General features: G+C 49.9%; 1 protein-coding gene across 1 annotated transcript in view; it reads left to right on the plus strand.

The window, feature by feature from the left end:
* LOC140458786 (uncharacterized) overlaps positions 1 to 15,668 on the plus strand; it is a 36,651-nt gene extending 20,983 nt beyond the window's left edge. The window contains exons 2-4 of the mRNA XM_072553424.1: positions 10,977 to 11,777; positions 12,545 to 12,687; positions 14,780 to 15,668. Of these exons, the coding sequence (XP_072409525.1) occupies positions 10,991 to 11,777; positions 12,545 to 12,687; positions 14,780 to 15,622 (1,773 nt within the window). The 5' untranslated portion in view covers positions 10,977 to 10,990 and the 3' untranslated portion in view covers positions 15,623 to 15,668. The remainder of the gene's footprint in view (positions 1 to 10,976; positions 11,778 to 12,544; positions 12,688 to 14,779) is intronic.
* Positions 15,669 to 16,050: the final 382 nt, after the last annotated feature.

Raw genomic sequence — 16,050 nt, forward strand, 5'->3', positions numbered from 1 at the left:
TGCAAAGTGAACATAGGGAGTTAGGTTGGAAGCTAAAAGGAAGGACAAGCAGCATAGTAATGTCAGGATTGCTACCGGTGCCACAGGCTAGTGAGGCTGGGAACAGAGAGCGAGTGCAGCTGAACACGTGGCTGCAGTGCTAGTGTAGGAGGGAGGGCTTCAGATATGTGGATCATTGGGATACCTTCTGGGGAAGGTGGGACTTGTACAAGGAGGATGGGTTGTACCTGAACTGGAGGGGGCACCAATATCCTGGGCGGGAGGTTTGCTAGAGCTCTTCAGGAGGGTTTAATCTAGTAAGGCAGGGGGATGGGAACTGGAGTTACAGATCAAAGGGTGGGGTAGCTGGAGAACAGGCAGATACAGTGCGCAGAGAGTCTGTGAGGATGGATAGACAGTTGATAGGACAAATTTGCAGTCAGTGTGATGGGTTGAAGGGTGTCTATTTTAATGCAAGAAGTGTCAGGAATAAGGGTGATGAACTTGGAGCATGGATCAGTACTTGGAACTGTGGTGATGTTGTGACCATTACAGAGACTTGGAAATCACAGTGGCAGGAATGGGTGTTGGATGTTCTGGGGTTTGGATATTTCGAAAGAAATAAGGAGGGAGGTAAAGAGGTGGGGGCGTCCTGATCACGGATAGTATCAGAAAGGGAGATCGTCAAGGAGGGTTTGTGTACTCAGTATGGGTGGAAGTCAGAAGCAGGAAAGAAGCAGTCACCATTTTGGGAGTTTTCTATATACCCCTCAATAGCAACAGAGACATAGAGGAGCAGAAAGGGAGACAGGTTTTGAAAAGGTGCAGAAGTGAGAGAGTTGTTGTCATGGGTGACTTCAACTCACCTAATATTGATTGGAACCCCCTTAGGGCAAATAGTTTGGCTGGAACAGATTTTGTCAGGTCTGTGCAGGGTGGATTCCTGACTCAATATGTGGATAGACTGACTAGAGGGGAGACCATATTGGGGTTGGTGCTTAGCAACAAACCAGGCCAAGTGTGAGATCTCTCGGTGGGAGGGCATTTCAGTGATAGTGATCACAATTATAGTTATGGAGAGGGATAGGAGCAGATGGTATGGGAAAGTATTTAATTGGGAGGGGGAATTACAATGCTATTAGGCAAGAACCATGGAGCATAAATTGGGAGCAGATATTCTCAGGAAAATGTACAACAGAAATGTGAAAGTTGTTTCGGAAGCACTTGCTGACAGTGCTGGACAGGTTTGTCCCACTGAGGCTCTAGAGGGTTACAAGGTAGCCAGGAAGGAACTAAGAATAGCCTTAGGAGAGCTGGAAGGGGGCATGAAAAAGCCTTGGTGGGTAGGATTAAGGAAAACCCCAAGGTGTTCTACACTTACATGAGGAACAAGAGGATGGCCAGAGTGAGGGTCAAGCTGATCAGGAATAGTAGAGGGAACTTGTGCCTGGAGTCGGAGAAAGTAGGGGAGGTCCTTAATGAATACTTTGCTTCAGTATTCACCAGTGAGAGGGATCTTGTCGTTTTGTCTTTGGCGATGATCTTTGCGTCCTCAATGGAGTAATACCAGACGATTGTAGGGTGGCAAATGTTGTTCCCTTGTTCAAGAAAAGGAATAGGGATAACCCTGGGAGTTACAGACCAGTCAGTCTTACATTCTGAGATGTATGGTTTATGATTATTTGGAAAAGCATCGTTTGACTAGAGATAGTAAGCATGCCTTTGTAAGGGGCAGGTGATGCCTCACAAACCTTAATGAATTGTTTGAGGATGTGACAAAACACATTGATGAAGTTAGAGCAGTGGATATGGTGTACATGGATTTTAGCCAGGCGTTTGATTAGGTTCTGCACGGTAGGCTCATCCTGAAAGTAAGGAGGCATGGATTCAGGGGAATTTGGCTGTCTGGGTACTGAATTGGCTGGCCCATAGAAGGCAGAGGGAGGTAGTAGATGGGAAGTATTCAGCCTGGAGCTCAGTGACCAGTGGTGTTCCACGGGGATCTATTCTGGGACCCCTACTCTTTGCGATTTTTATAAATGACTTGGATAAGGAAGTGGAAGGGTGGGTTAGTAAGTTTGCTGATGACAGAAAGGTTGATGGGAGTTGTGGATAGTGTGGAGGGCTGTTGTAGGTTGCAACGAGCTATTGACAGGATATAGAGCTGGGCTGAGAAGTGACAGATGGAATTCAACCTGGAAAAGTGTGAAGTGGTTCATTTCAGAAGGTTGAATTTGAATGCAGATTACAGGGTTAAAGGAAGGATTCTTGGCAGTGTGGAGGGACAGAGGGATCTCTGGTTGCACCTCCATAGATCCCTCAGAGTTGCCACCCAAGTTAGAACATGGAACAATACAGCACAGGACAGGCCCTTCAGCCCTCGATGTTGCGCCAACCTGAGAAACTAATCTGAAGCCCATCTAACCGACATTATTCCATTATCATCCATATATTTATCCAATGACCATTTAAAGTTGTTGGGCCTACTACTGTTGCAGGCAGGACATTCCAAACCCTTACTACTCTCTGAGTGAAGGAACTACCTCTGATACCTGTCCTACATCTATCACCCCTCAGTTTAAAGCTATGTCCCCTTGTGCTAGCCATCACCATCTGAGGAAAAAGGCTCTCACCGTCCATCCTATCTAACCCTCTGATCATTTTCTTACCTCTGTTAAGTCATCTCTTACCCTTCTTCTTCGAATGAAAACAGTCTCAAGCCCCTCAGCCCTTCCTCACAAGACCTTCCCTCCATGCCAGGCAACATCCTAGTAAATCTCTTCTGAATCTTTTCCAGTGCTTCTACATCCTTCCTATAATATGGCGACCAGAACTGTATGCAATACTCCAAATGCAGCCACACCAGAATTTTGTCCAGCTGCAGCATGACCTCATGGATCTGAAACTCAATCCCTCTACCAATAAAAGCTAACATACCGTATGCCTTCTTAACACCCCTATCAACCTGGGTGACAACTTTCAGGGATCTATGTATCTACACTACTCTGTATTCCTGTTACTCCTTTCAAAATGAATCACCTCACACTTTTCCTCATTAAACTCCATTTGCCACCTCTCAGCCCAGCTCTGCAGCTTATCTATGTCCTTCTATAACGTGCAACATCCTTCCGCACTATCCACAACGCCACTGACTTTAGTGTCACCTGCAACTTTACTAACCCATCCTTCTATGTCCTCGTCCAAGTCATTCATAAAAATGACAAACGACTGTGGCCCCAAAACAGATCCTTGTGGTACACCACTAGTAACTGAACTCCAGGATGAACATTTCTCATCAACCATCACCTTTCAGCCAGCCGATTTCTGATCCAAACCACTAAATCACCCTCAATCCCATGCCTCCGTAGTTTGTGCAGTAGCCTACCGCGGGGAATCTTATCAAACACCTTACTGAAATCCATATATACCACATCAACCACTTTACCCTCATCCACCTGTCTGGTCACCTTCTCAAAGAACTCAATAAGGTTAGTGAGACACGACTACCCTTCACATTGTTGTCGATATGAATACTGAGGCACGAATAAGTAGAATGGATGGCTTTGAGATATGTAGAGAAGAGGTGTTGGAAATTCTGGCAAGGGTGAAAATAGATAAGTCCCCTGGGCCTGATGGCATTTATCCTAGGATTCTCTGGGAAGCAAGGGAGGAGATTGCAGAGCCATTGGCCTTGATTTTTGTGTCCTCTTTGTCGACAGGAGTAGTGCCAGAGGACTGGAGGCTAGCAAACGTGGTTCCCTTGTTCAAGAAGGGGAGTAGGGATAATCCTAGTAACTATAGGCCAGTGAGTCTCACTTCTGTTGTGGGCAAAGTCTTAGAGAGAATTGTAAGGGATAGGATTTATGCACATCTGGATAAGAATGATGTGATCAAGGATAGTCAGCATGGTTTTGTGAAGGGCAGGTCGTGCCTCACAAACCTTATTGAATTCTTTGAGAAGGTGACTAAGGAGGTAGATGAGGGGAAAGCGGTAGATGTGGTATATATGGATTTTAGTAAGGCGTTTGATAAGGTCCCCCATGGTAGGCTACTGCAGAAAATACAGAGATATGGCATTGAGGGTGAGTTGGAGGTTTGGATTAGGAATTGGCTCTCTGGAAGAAGACAGAGGGTAGTAGTTGATGGCAAAGGTTCATCTTGGAGTGCCGTCACTAGCGGTGTTCCGCAAGGATCTGTTTTGGGACCATTGCTGTTTGTCATTTTTATAAATGACCTGGAGGAAGGGTTAGAAGGTTGGGTGAGCAAGTTTGCGGATGATACGAAAGTCGGAGGAGTTGTAGACAGTGAGGAAGGATATGGCAGGTTACAGCGGGATATAGAGAAGCTGCAGAGCTGGGCAGAAAGGTGGCAAATGGAGTTCAATGTAGCTAAGTGTGAAGTGATTCACTTTGGTAAGAGTAACAAAAAGATGGATTACTGGGCTAATGGTCGGATACTTGGTAGTGTGGAAGAGCAGAGGGATCTTGGTGTCCATGTACACAGATCTCTGAAAGTTGCCACCCAGGTAAATAGTGCGGTGAAGAAGGCATATGGCGTACTGGCTTTTATTGGTAGAGGAATTGAGTTCCGGAGTCCTGAGGTCATGCTGCAGTTGTATAAGACTCTGGTGCGGCCGCATCTGGAATATTGTGTGCAGTTTTGGTCGCCATACTATAGGAAGGATGTGGAGGCACTGGAACGGGTGCAGAGGAGGTTTACCAGGATGTTGCCTGGTATGGTAGGAAGATCGTATGAGGAAAGGCTGAGGCACTTGGGGTTGTTTTCATTGGAGAAAAGAAGGTTTAGGGGTGATTTGATAGAGGTGTACAAGATGATTAGGGGGTTAGATAGGGTTGACAGTGAGAACCTTTTTCCACGTATGGAGTCAGCTATTACAAGGGGGCATAGCTTTAAATTAAGGGGGGGTAGATATAGGACTGATGTTAGGGGTAGGTTCTTCACTCAGCGAGTCGTAAGTTCATGGAATGCCCTGCCAGTAGCAGTAGTGGACTCTCCCTCTTTATGGGTATTTAAGCGGGCATTGGATAGGTATATGGAGGATAGTGGGTTAGTGTAGGTTAGGTGGGCTTTGATCGGCGCAACATCGAGGGCCGAAGGGCCTGTACTGCGCTGTATTCTTCTATGTTCTATGTTCTAAAACCGTGTTGATTGTCCCTAATCAACTTATTCCTTTCTAGATGATTATAAATCCTATCTATTACAACCCTTTCCAACATTTCACTCACAACTGAAGTAAGGCTCACTGGTCTATAATTACCAGGATTGTCTCTACTCCCCTTCTTGAACAAGGGAACAACATTTGTTATCCTGCAGTCTTCTGGCATTTTCCTGGAAACAATGACGACATAAAGATCAAAGCCAAAGGCTCCACAATCTCCTCCCTACTTCCCAGAGAATCTTAGGATAAATCCCATCCAGCCCAGGGGACTTATCTATTTTCACACTTTCGAGAATTGCTAACACCTCCTCCTTATGATCCTCAATCCTGTCTAGTCTACTAGCCTATATCTCAGTATTCTCTTCATCAACATTGTCTTTTTCTGTGTGAATATTCATTTCGCACTTCCCCCACCTCAAACTCCACGCAAACTTCCCACTACTATCCTTGATTGGCCCTAATCTTACGCTAGTCATCCTTTTATTCCTGATATACCTGTAGAAAGCTTTAGGATTTTCCTTGATCCTATCCACCAACGATTTCTCATGTTTCTTCCTGGCTGTTCTTCGCACTCTCTTTAGGTCCTTCCTGGCTAACTAGTAACACTCAAGTGCCCTAACTGAGCCCTCACGTCTAATCCTAATATAAGCTTTCTTCTTCCTCTTGACAAGAGATTCAACGTCTTTAGTGAACCACGGCTCCCGCGCTCAACCACTTCCTCCCTGCCTGACAGGTACAGACTTATCAAGGACATGCAGTAGCTGTTCCTTGAATAATCGCATTTCAATTGTGCCCATCCCCTGCAGTTTCCTTCCCCATCCTATGCATCCTAAATCTTATCTAAACGCATCATAATTGCCTTTCCCCCAGCTCTAACTCTTGCCTGCAGTATGCGTCTGTCCCTTTCCATCACTCAAGTAAACTTAACTGAATTGTGGTTACGATCACCAAAGTAGTCACCGACCTCCAAATCCAACACCAGGCCAAGTTCATTACCCAGTACAAAATCCAATATAGCCTCGCTCCTTGTTGGCCTGTCTACATACTGTGTCAGAAAACCAACCTGCACACATTGGACAAAAACTGACCCATCTTAGGTACTTGAATTATAGCGTTTCCAGTCAATATTTGGAAAGTCAAAGACCCCATAACAACTACCCTGTTACCTTCTCTCCTATCCAGAATCATCTTTGCAATCCTTGGGAGTCCAGAACTAGAGGGCATAGGTTTAGGGTGAGAGGGGAAAGATATAAAAGGGACCTAAGGGGCAACTTTTTCACTCAGAGAGTGGTACGTGTGTGGAATGAGCTGCCAGAGGATGTGGTGGAGGCTGGTACAATTGCAACATTTAAGAAGCATTTGGATGGGTATATGAATAGGAAGGGTTTGGAGGGATATGGGCCGGGTGCTGGCAGGTGGGACTAGATTGGGTTGGGATATCTGGTGGCATAGACAGGTTGGACCAAAGGGTCTGTTTCCATGCTGTACATCTCTATGATTCTATGACTCTATCTCAGGAACATTTCGGAGGCCTATAGGAAACTCCCAACAGGGTGACCTCTCTTTTCCTGTTTGTAACCTCAGCCCATACTACCTCAATAAGTCCTCATCAGACATCCTTTCTGCCACCATTATACTGTCCTTGATTAACAATGCCACACCTCCCCCTCTCTTACCACCTTCCCTGTTCTTACTGAAACATTAAATCCTGGAACCTGCAACAACCATTCCTGTCCCTGCTCTATCTATGTCTCTGAAATGGCCATAACATCAAAGTCCCAGATACCTACACTTGCTGCAGGTTCACCACCTTATTCCAAATGCTCCTGGTGTTGAAGTAGATGCACTTCAAATCATCTTCCTGCCTGCTGGTACACTTCTGTGAGCTTGAAGCCTTATTTATGACCTCACTACTCTCAACCTCCTGCACAGTGGAGTTTCAATTTCCGCTCCCATCCCCCTGCTGAATTAGTTTAAGTCCCACCCTCCCAAAGATCATTAGCAAACCTCCCAGCCAAGGATATTGGTTGATAGGGTTGTTAAGAAGGCGTATGGTGTGTTGGCTTTCATTAGCAAGGGGGGGATTGAGTTTAAGAGCCGCGAGGTTATGCTGCGGCTCTATACAGCCCTGGTTAGACCACATTTGGAATATTGTGTTCAGTTGTTGTCACCTCATTATAGGAAGAACGTGGAAGCTTGAGAGAGGGTGCAAAGGAGATTTACCAGGATGCTGCCTGGGCATGTCTTATGAAGAAAGGTTGAAGGAGCTCGGGCTTTTCTTATTGAAGTGATGAAGGATGAGAGGTGACTTGATAGAAGTGTACGAGATGATGAGAGGCAGAGACAGAGTGGATAGTCAGGGTGGAAATGGCTAGATTCTTGGCAGTGTAGAAGAGCAGAGAGATCTCGGAGTCCATGTACATAGATCCCTGAAAGTTGCTACCCAGGTTGATAGGGTTATTAAGAAGGCATGCAGTGTGTTAGCTTTTATTGGTAGAGGTATTGCGTTTCAGAGCCACATGCTGCAGCTGTAAATAACTCTGGTGCGGCCGCGTTTGGAGGATTGCGTACCGTCCTGGTCACTGCATTATACAAAGGATGTGGAAGCTTTGGAAAGGGTTCAGAGGCAATTTACGAGGATGTTGCCTGGAATGGCGAGAAGGTCTTGTGAGGAAATGCTGAGGGACCTGAGGGAAGAAAGTTGAGAAGTGACTTGATTGAGACATACAAGATAATCAGAGGGTTAAATAGGGTGGACATCATTTTTCCTCAAATGATGATGGTTAGCATGAGGGGACATAGCTTTAAATTGAGGGGTGATAAATATAGGACAGATGTCAGAGGTAGTTTCTTTACTCGGAGAGTAGTAGGGGCGTGGAACGCACTGCCTGCAACAGTAGTAGACTCACCAACTTTAAGGGCATTTAAATGGTCATTGGATGAAAATGGACATCTAGATGAAAATGGAACTGTGTAGGTTAGATAGACTTCAGATCAGTTTCACAGGTTGGTGCAACATCGAGAGCCGAAGGGCCTGTACTGCGCTGTAATGTTCTCTGTTCTCTTGGTTCCCAGGTAGAACCAGCCAGAAGCACTCTCCCTGTTTCTGCAGTAAGCCACTTTAAACCTGAAGAAAGCCAGGTTTTCTATCTTTCTGTCAGCAGTTGCTGTAACTTTTAATTGATAAGTCGGGCACTTTGCCATCAGTGAAACAGCCACCCTGTGCCTCATACAAACCAGAGGCATTATCAAGATTCTGAAAAAAACCTGAATCATAGAATCCCTGCAGTGTGAAAGCAGGCCATTCGGCCCATCACGTCTACATCGATCCTCTGAAGAGCAACCCACCCATATCCCTGAAACTGTGCACTTCCCCATGGCTGACCCATTTAGCCTGCACATCCCTGGACACTACGAGCAGTTTAGCATGGCCAATCCACCCTAACCTGCACATCTTTGGATTGTAGGAGGAAACCGGAGCAAACCCACTCAGACACGGGGAGAATGTGCAAACTCCACACAGACAGTCGCCCGAGATGGGAATCGAACCCGGGTCCCTGGTGCTGTGAGACAACAGTGCTAACCACTGAGCCACCGTGCTGTCCCAAACCAGAATCACTTCAGCAACCTTTGTGGAAGCGCTGAACTGCTTTTCCTTTCCAGGCAGAGGTGTGCCACCCTGGCATAATGGCCCTCGCAGTTTGGGGTGCAGACTCTCTGGCATTCCAGTTTTTCCTAATCCGTGTTCTTTTCCTGTCTCTGTGTCTGTGTGAGAGATGGGGGGGGGGGGGGAGTTAAAAGAGAATTAGAGTTTTAGTTTATGATGTTACATGCCGCCAGATTTAAAACTCACACCACACCTGGTTATAGTCCAATAGGTTTACTTGGAAGCACTAGCTTTCAGAGTGCCGCTCCACCCAATGAAGGAGCAGTGCTCCAAAAGCTAGTGCTTCCAAATAAACCTGTTGGACTATAACCTGGTGTGATGTGATTTTTAACTTTGTCAAGATTAGAGTGGTTCTGCAAAAGCACAGCAGGTCAGGCAGCATCCGAGGAGCAGGAATAGTGACGTTTCGGGCAAAAGCCTTTCATCAGGAATGAGGCTGGGAGCCTCCAGGGTGGAGAGATAAATGGGAGGGAGGTGGGGCTGGTGGGAAGGTAGCTAAGAGTTCAAAAGGTGGATGGGGGTGGAGATGAAGGTGATAGGTCAGAGGGGAGGGTGGAGTGGATAGGTGGAAAGGAAGATTGGCAGGTAGGACGGGTCATGGGGACGGTGCTGAGCTGGAAGGTTGGAACTGAGGTAAGGTGGGGGGAAGGGGAAATGAGGAAACTGGTGAAGTCCACATTAATGCCCTGGGGTTGAAGTGTTCCGAGGCGGAAGATGAGTTCTTTCCCCAGGCGTTGGGTGGTAAGGGAGTGGCAGTGAAGGAGGCCCAGGATCTCCATGTCCTCAGCAGAGTGGGAGGGGGAGTTGAAATGTTAGGCCACAGGGCAATGTGGTTGATTGGTGCAGGTGTCCCGGAGATGTTCCCTAAAGCGCTCTGCTAGGAGGCGCCCAGTCTCCCCAATGTAGAGGAGACCACATCGGGAGCAACGGATACAATAAATGATATTAGTGGATGTGCAGGTGAAACTTTGATGGGTGTGGAAAGCTTCTTTGGGGCCTTGGATGGAGGTGAGGGGGGAGGTGTGGGCACAGGTTTTGCAATTTCTGTGGTGGCAGGAGAGGGTGCCAGGAAGGGAGGGTGGGTTGTTGGGGGGTGTGGACCTGACCAGGTAGTCACAGAGGGAACGATCTTTGCAGAAAGCAGATAGGAGTGGGGAGGGAAATATATCCCTGGTGGTGGGGTCCGTCTGTTGGTGGCAGAAATGTCAGCGGATGATGCCATTTATGTGGAGGTTGGTGGGGTGGAAGGTGAGGACCAGGGGAGTTCTGTCCTTGTTATGGTTGGAGGGGTGGGGTTTGAGGGCAGAGGTGCGGGATGTGGACGAGATCCGTTGGAGAGCACCTTCAACCACGTGGGAAGGGAAATTATGGTCTTTGAAGAAAGAGGCCACCTGGTGTGTTCTGTGGTGGAACTGGTCCTCTTGGGAGCAGATACGGTGGAAGCGGAGGAATTGGGAATACGGGATGGCATTTTTGCAGGAGGTAGGTTGGGAAGAGGTGTAATCCAGGTAGCAGTGGGAGTCGGTGGGTTTGCAAAACATGTCAGAGTTGAGTCGGTCGTCATTGATGGAGATGAAGAGGTCCAGGCAGGGGAGCGAGGTGTCAGAGATGGTCCAGGTGAATTTAAGGTTGGGATGGAACGTGTTGGTGAAGTTGATGAACTGCTCAACCTCCCCACGGGAGCATGAGGTGGCGCCGATGCAGCCAGCAAATGTCACGGAGGAAGAGGTTATGAGTGGTGCCGGTGTAACTACGGAAGATAGACTGTGCCACGTAGCCAACAAAGAGACAGGCATAGCTGGGGCCCTGAAGTTTGTCCATCCCAGTCCGACACCAGCACCTCCAAATCATGGCCATCAGCTTTATCATTGTTTAGCTATAAGTCATGGTTTAATTACATTGTAACGAATGTCAATTCATATTGAGTGAGGCCACGTGCTCCCTCCTCTCCGCCAAGCTGCTCGAGAAGACAGGAGATATTGGACGTGTTTTAAAATCTTTAATTTTTGTGACAACTGTGGGAATAGATTCCCAATGAGGAGTGATGCCCAAACTGAAAACAGAGTAAGGAAGTTGGAGAGTTTGATGGAAGGGTCAGTGCAGAGAGGGCCAAATGGTATGAGTTATCGATGGCAGTCTTCGTCTTTTCAGGTCATGGGCTGACAATGAGCCACCATCACACAGCAAACAGGAGCAACATCCTGAGGTACTTTGAGTCGGCGCTGAGGGGATCACCCCGAGAGAAGGGCAGCCTCCCCTCGGCCGTCACGCACACCCGTCCTGCGCCGGGACAGTCCTGCAAGGCGGCCGTCAAAGTGAAGCGCAGGAAGACGCGGCGAGAGCTGAACCGCGCCAAGTTTGGCCGGGACCTCGGCGAGAAGCCGTCTCGACGCAAACCCTGGGCTCAGGGAGCGGGTAAGGCCAGCGGGTGTCACTGCCAGCGGGCCAGGGCTGAGCCGGGGTCTGCTGCCAAACCCTCCGCCCGTTCCAGCTGGGTGATCACCCAGAACCGCCTCACCCAGCGGCACCTGGGCATCTTCAACAAGGAGGTCAAGTCCGTCGCCGCCGAGAGGCTCCCCCTGAGCGACGGGCAAGCCGATGCCAGAGAGTCTGCGCCCCACACGGCCAAGGACGCCTCGCTGGGCGGCACACCTCTGCCAGGGAAGGAGGTCACCCCGCTACCAGCCCCCGTGGAGGAACCGAGGTCCCCGACACCAGAGCCAGCGAGGAAGGGGTGCCAACCGACGGCCACACACCGACCCCCCGCACCCGTCGACGAGGTGGCACAGAAGCTCCTCCGGGCCTTGGGCACCCAGCGGGCATTCCCAGGTCAGACCCTGGTGCGGCAGACGCAGCAGCAGCTGCTGGAGCTCCTAGTCAAGAGGCATGGACGCTGGGCAGCGAGGCTGCTGGAGGGCAACGCCTCTGCCACCAACGCCACAGAGATACAAGGTAAGAGTGGCCCCTCGCAAATCAGTCTGACCCTCTCCCCCCCCCCCCCCCCCCATATTGCCCCCTTCGCAGCTAATGGCACTGTCACACAGATAGACAAAGGGAGGTAAATGCCAAGGCGTAGCCTCCCATGTGGCTGCTATTCCCAACAGAGGTCCTGCAGTGCGGAACGTGGTTGTTCGGCCCATTGAGTCTGCACTGACCATCCGAAGAGTTGCCTGAGGCCCCGTCCCTCCTTTCAGCAGCAATCTGTTTGCAGTTTTTCCAATCAGAGTGCCAGGGTCCGCTGTCTGCAGTGGGCTGGCTCTCCTCACTGGGCAGACCAGGCGCAGCCCGGGGTGACGGATTCACAAAGCAGCCCCGCTCAAGCCATGACACGAGCCTGACCTTGCAGTCACCCAACGTCGCAAAGTCCTGCCTGGGGTTACTGTCCGCGGCTCACCGTACTCTAACAGCGAAGCCCAAAGCAAGCTGCCGAACCCAACTCCCCCTTTCCTCTTGGGCGCTCTCCAGCCTCAGGACTCTACATGGCCTTTAACAATTTCAGCGGGTGAGCCTGTTCTTGGTGCTGAATTCCTCCCCCCTCCGCCCCCACCATGTTGTCTGTCTGGCAGAGGTGCTGTTAACACCCACACTGTGTCCCTTCACTATAATCGTCACCAGCCCCCTTCCCTTTCGTTCTATGATCATATTACTGTCGAAACTCCTGATGTTCTCTCTCTTTCTGATTTTGCTGCAAACTGACTGAACCCACTATGTCTTCTCAGGGCCACATTCAGGCACCGACCCACCTAAAGGGCACCTCATTGCCAGTAACACCTCACCTTCAGGGGACCAGCTAACCAAGAAGACCTCCCTGGTCCGCAAGGAGCGGGATTGTGAATTTCCTGTGCACTCAACACCACTGATGGTAACGGGACCTTTGGGAGGGAAACGTCTGGGGTTGGTGCCGGGTCCCCTTTTGTTTGTTATTTACATAAACGATTCAGATGAGAATACAGAAAAGGATAAGTCAGTTTGCAGACGGCACCAAAATTGGTGGCATAGTGGACAGTGAAGAAGGTTACCTCAGATTACAAGGCGATCTTGACCAATCGGGGCAATGGGCTGAGGAGTGGCAGATGGAGTTTAATTCGGATCAATGTGAGGTATTGCGTTTTGGTAAAACAAACAAGGATTGTAGTTAAAAGTAGGGCCCTGGATAGTGTTGTAGAACAGAACACGGAAACAGGCCCTTCTGACCATAATCCCAAACTGAACTAGTCCCACTTGCCTGTGCTTGGCCTCCAAACCCTTTCTCTCCATGTACTTATCCCAGTGTCATTTAAACATTGCAACTGTACCGAGGGGTTCAGGTATATCATTCTTTGAAGTTTGTGTCCCATGTAGACAGGGTGGTGGAGAAGGTGTTCAGCACACTTGCTCTCATTACTCAGAGCTTTGAGTATAAGGGTTGGGAACATCGTGTTGAGGTTGTACAGGACGTTGGTGAGGCCTCTCCTGGAATACTGTGTTCAGTTCTGGTCACCCTGTTACAGGAAGGATATGATGAAGCTGGAAAGGGTCCAGAAGAGACTTATGAAGATGTTGCTGGGTCAGGAGAGTGTGCGTTATAAGGAGAGGCTGGATAGGCTGTGACCCCCCTTCACTGGAGCACAGGAGGCTGAGGTTTAGAAAATCATAAAATCATATCGATAAGGTGAATGGTAGGTGTCTTTTCACGAAGGGTGGGGCATTTCAAGATTGGGGGCACATTTTTAAGGTGAGAGGAGAAAGACACGTTTTTTACACACAGTAGTTTGTGTGTGAAATGAACTACGAGAGAAGGTGGTGGATGTAGGTACAGTTGCAATATTTAAATAACATTGGGATAAGGACATGGAGAGGCCAAGCACAGGCAAGTGGGACTGGTTTAGTTTGGGATTATGGTCAGAAGGGCCTGTTTCTGTGTTGTCTGACTGGGTGACTAGGTGGGGAGAGCTGTGACAGTCTCACTGTGTGATCTTACCCAATATCCTGCTGATGGTTACAGTCTGCTGAGAGCAAAGAAAAGTGAGAAAGAGGCGTGTGTGTATGTCTGTGTGTGTGTGTGACTGTGTGTCTGTCTATCTGTCACTGTGTGTGTGTGTTGTGTGACTGTGTGTGTGTGTGTGTGTGAGAGACTGTGTATCTGTGTCTGTGTGTGTGTGAGACTGTGTCTGTGTGTGTGAGACTGTGTATCTGTGTGTGTGTGACTGCGTGTCTGTGTGTGTGACTGCGTGTCTGTCTGTGTCTGTGTGTGTGACTGTGTATCTGTTTGTCTGTCTGTGTGTGTCTGTGTATCTGTGTCTGTGTGTATGTGACTGTGTGTCTGTCTGTGTGTGAGACTGTATCTGTGTGTGTGTCTGTGTCTCTGTGTCTGTGTGTGTGACTGCGTGTCTGTCTGTCTGTCTGTCTGTGTGTGTGACTGCGTGTCTGTCTGTCTGTCTGTCTGTGTGTTTGTGACTGTGTATCTGTTTGTCTGTGTGTGAGAGACTGTGTATCTGTGTGTGTCTGTGTCTGTGTCTGTGTGTGTGTGTGTGTCTGTGTGTGTGACTGCGTGTCTCTGTGTCTGTGTGTGTGTGTCTGTGTCTCTGTGTCTGTGTGTGTGTGACTGCGTGTCTGTGTGACTGTGTATCTGTTTGTCTGTCTGTGTGTGAGAGACTGTGTATCTGTGTGTGTCTGTGTCTCTGTGTGTGTGACTGCGTGTCTGTATGTCTGTGTCTCTGTGTCTGTGTTTGTGTGTCTGTGTCTCTGTGTCTGTCTGTGTTTGCGTCTGTGTCTATGTGTCTGCGTCTGTGTCTATGTGTCTGTGTGTGTGTCTGTCTGTCTGTGTGTGTGTGTGTGTGGTAGTGTTATGTGTTGAGGTGTACTTTTTCTCCCCCAGCTCTCCTTATAAGGCAGGTTGTGAATCTGAGCAGCTACTGTCTCTTCCTGAGTATGTCTGCCTCTCGCTGACACCTTCCCTTTGGTTTGGTCCCCAGGTGAATCGTGTTTGGTACAGACAGCAGCAGAGCGACGGTTTCTCAGTGTGTGTCCGTGCTGCCACTGCCACAGCCTCTCCAGGCCCTTGTCTCCAGCAGGAAGTGACTGACGGAGCCACTCTGATCACTGCCTCTCAGGCCAGTCACCATCTCCTGAGGCCTAGGAGTCAGGTCCAGGAGAGGCCTACATCGCAGCACTGTGCCAGGCCTCAGCAAATGTGCTTGTGGGCAAACGCTGGGCCCTTGCAGACAGCCCGAGTGGGTGGTGCCATTTTTCCGAGCCCTGTCCTCGCCCCGAGCCAGTCAGAGAGCGCCTGGGATCTGCTGACCAGAGCGGTGAGCGGGATGGAGAGGAACTGTGGCCTGTCTCCGCTGCCACCAGCTGCCAACACGTCCGAAGGTCAGCTCTTCACTCTGGGGAAGGACAGCGGCTTCCGGGGGAGAGGCTGGGAGGCCCGGGATGGAACAGGCCACAGCCACTTTCCCAGACGGTTACGGGGCCCTACCACTGGCGATCCCGAGGGGCACAGGATCAGCGGTCTGCCCTTAGGAGACATTGGCAACTTGTACCGCCCACAGGCGTTGGAGGGGGCCACTGAGTCAGCCACCGGTACCAGGGGGCGCCAGTCCATCTGTGGCAGTGCCGGCCTGGACCCCTGGCTGTGGCCAGCTCAGGCCCAAGTAGGGGCTTTGCCCCTTCCCCTGGCCTTTTATTACCCACCGTCAGGGGCCTTGGAGTGGGCTGACTCTCCAGTGCCAGGCTGGGGCAGAGCCCCTCAGACACCCACTTGGAAGCCCACAAGCCCTGAGCCCTGGGTCTACCCCAGGATGAAGCTATACTGACCACTGACTGGGCAAGGGGCACTGCCTGCTCGGACCACTGCTCAGGGGGAGGGGAGGGTGCACTAACCACTGCCCAGGATGGGTGGGGGGAGAGGTGGCGGTAGTGGAGAGGGCATTGATGTCTGCCTGGGGGAGGGGGGCATTGATGGCTGTCGGAGGGAGAGGGCAGGGGGGGCGGAGAGGGGACATTGATGGCTGCCTAGGGGAAGGGGCACTGACGGCTCCCTGGGGGTGGTGGGTTTGGTTATTGTGGTTACCTTTCCCTCACCCCCCCCCCGCCACCCCGATCCTCCACCCTCCCCCTCCCAATCCAGCCCAGCGCTGCCCTCGATGGGGGTGGGTTTATTGAGGGAAGTTTCCTGTCCGCCTCAGTCTGGGGATCAACCATTCGACAGAATTAAATTTAACCCTTTTTTTGCTGAAAACTT

This window comes from Chiloscyllium punctatum, chromosome 34 (genome assembly GCF_047496795.1).
Source record: "Chiloscyllium punctatum isolate Juve2018m chromosome 34, sChiPun1.3, whole genome shotgun sequence".
NCBI classification, from domain to species: domain Eukaryota; kingdom Metazoa; phylum Chordata; class Chondrichthyes; order Orectolobiformes; family Hemiscylliidae; genus Chiloscyllium; species Chiloscyllium punctatum.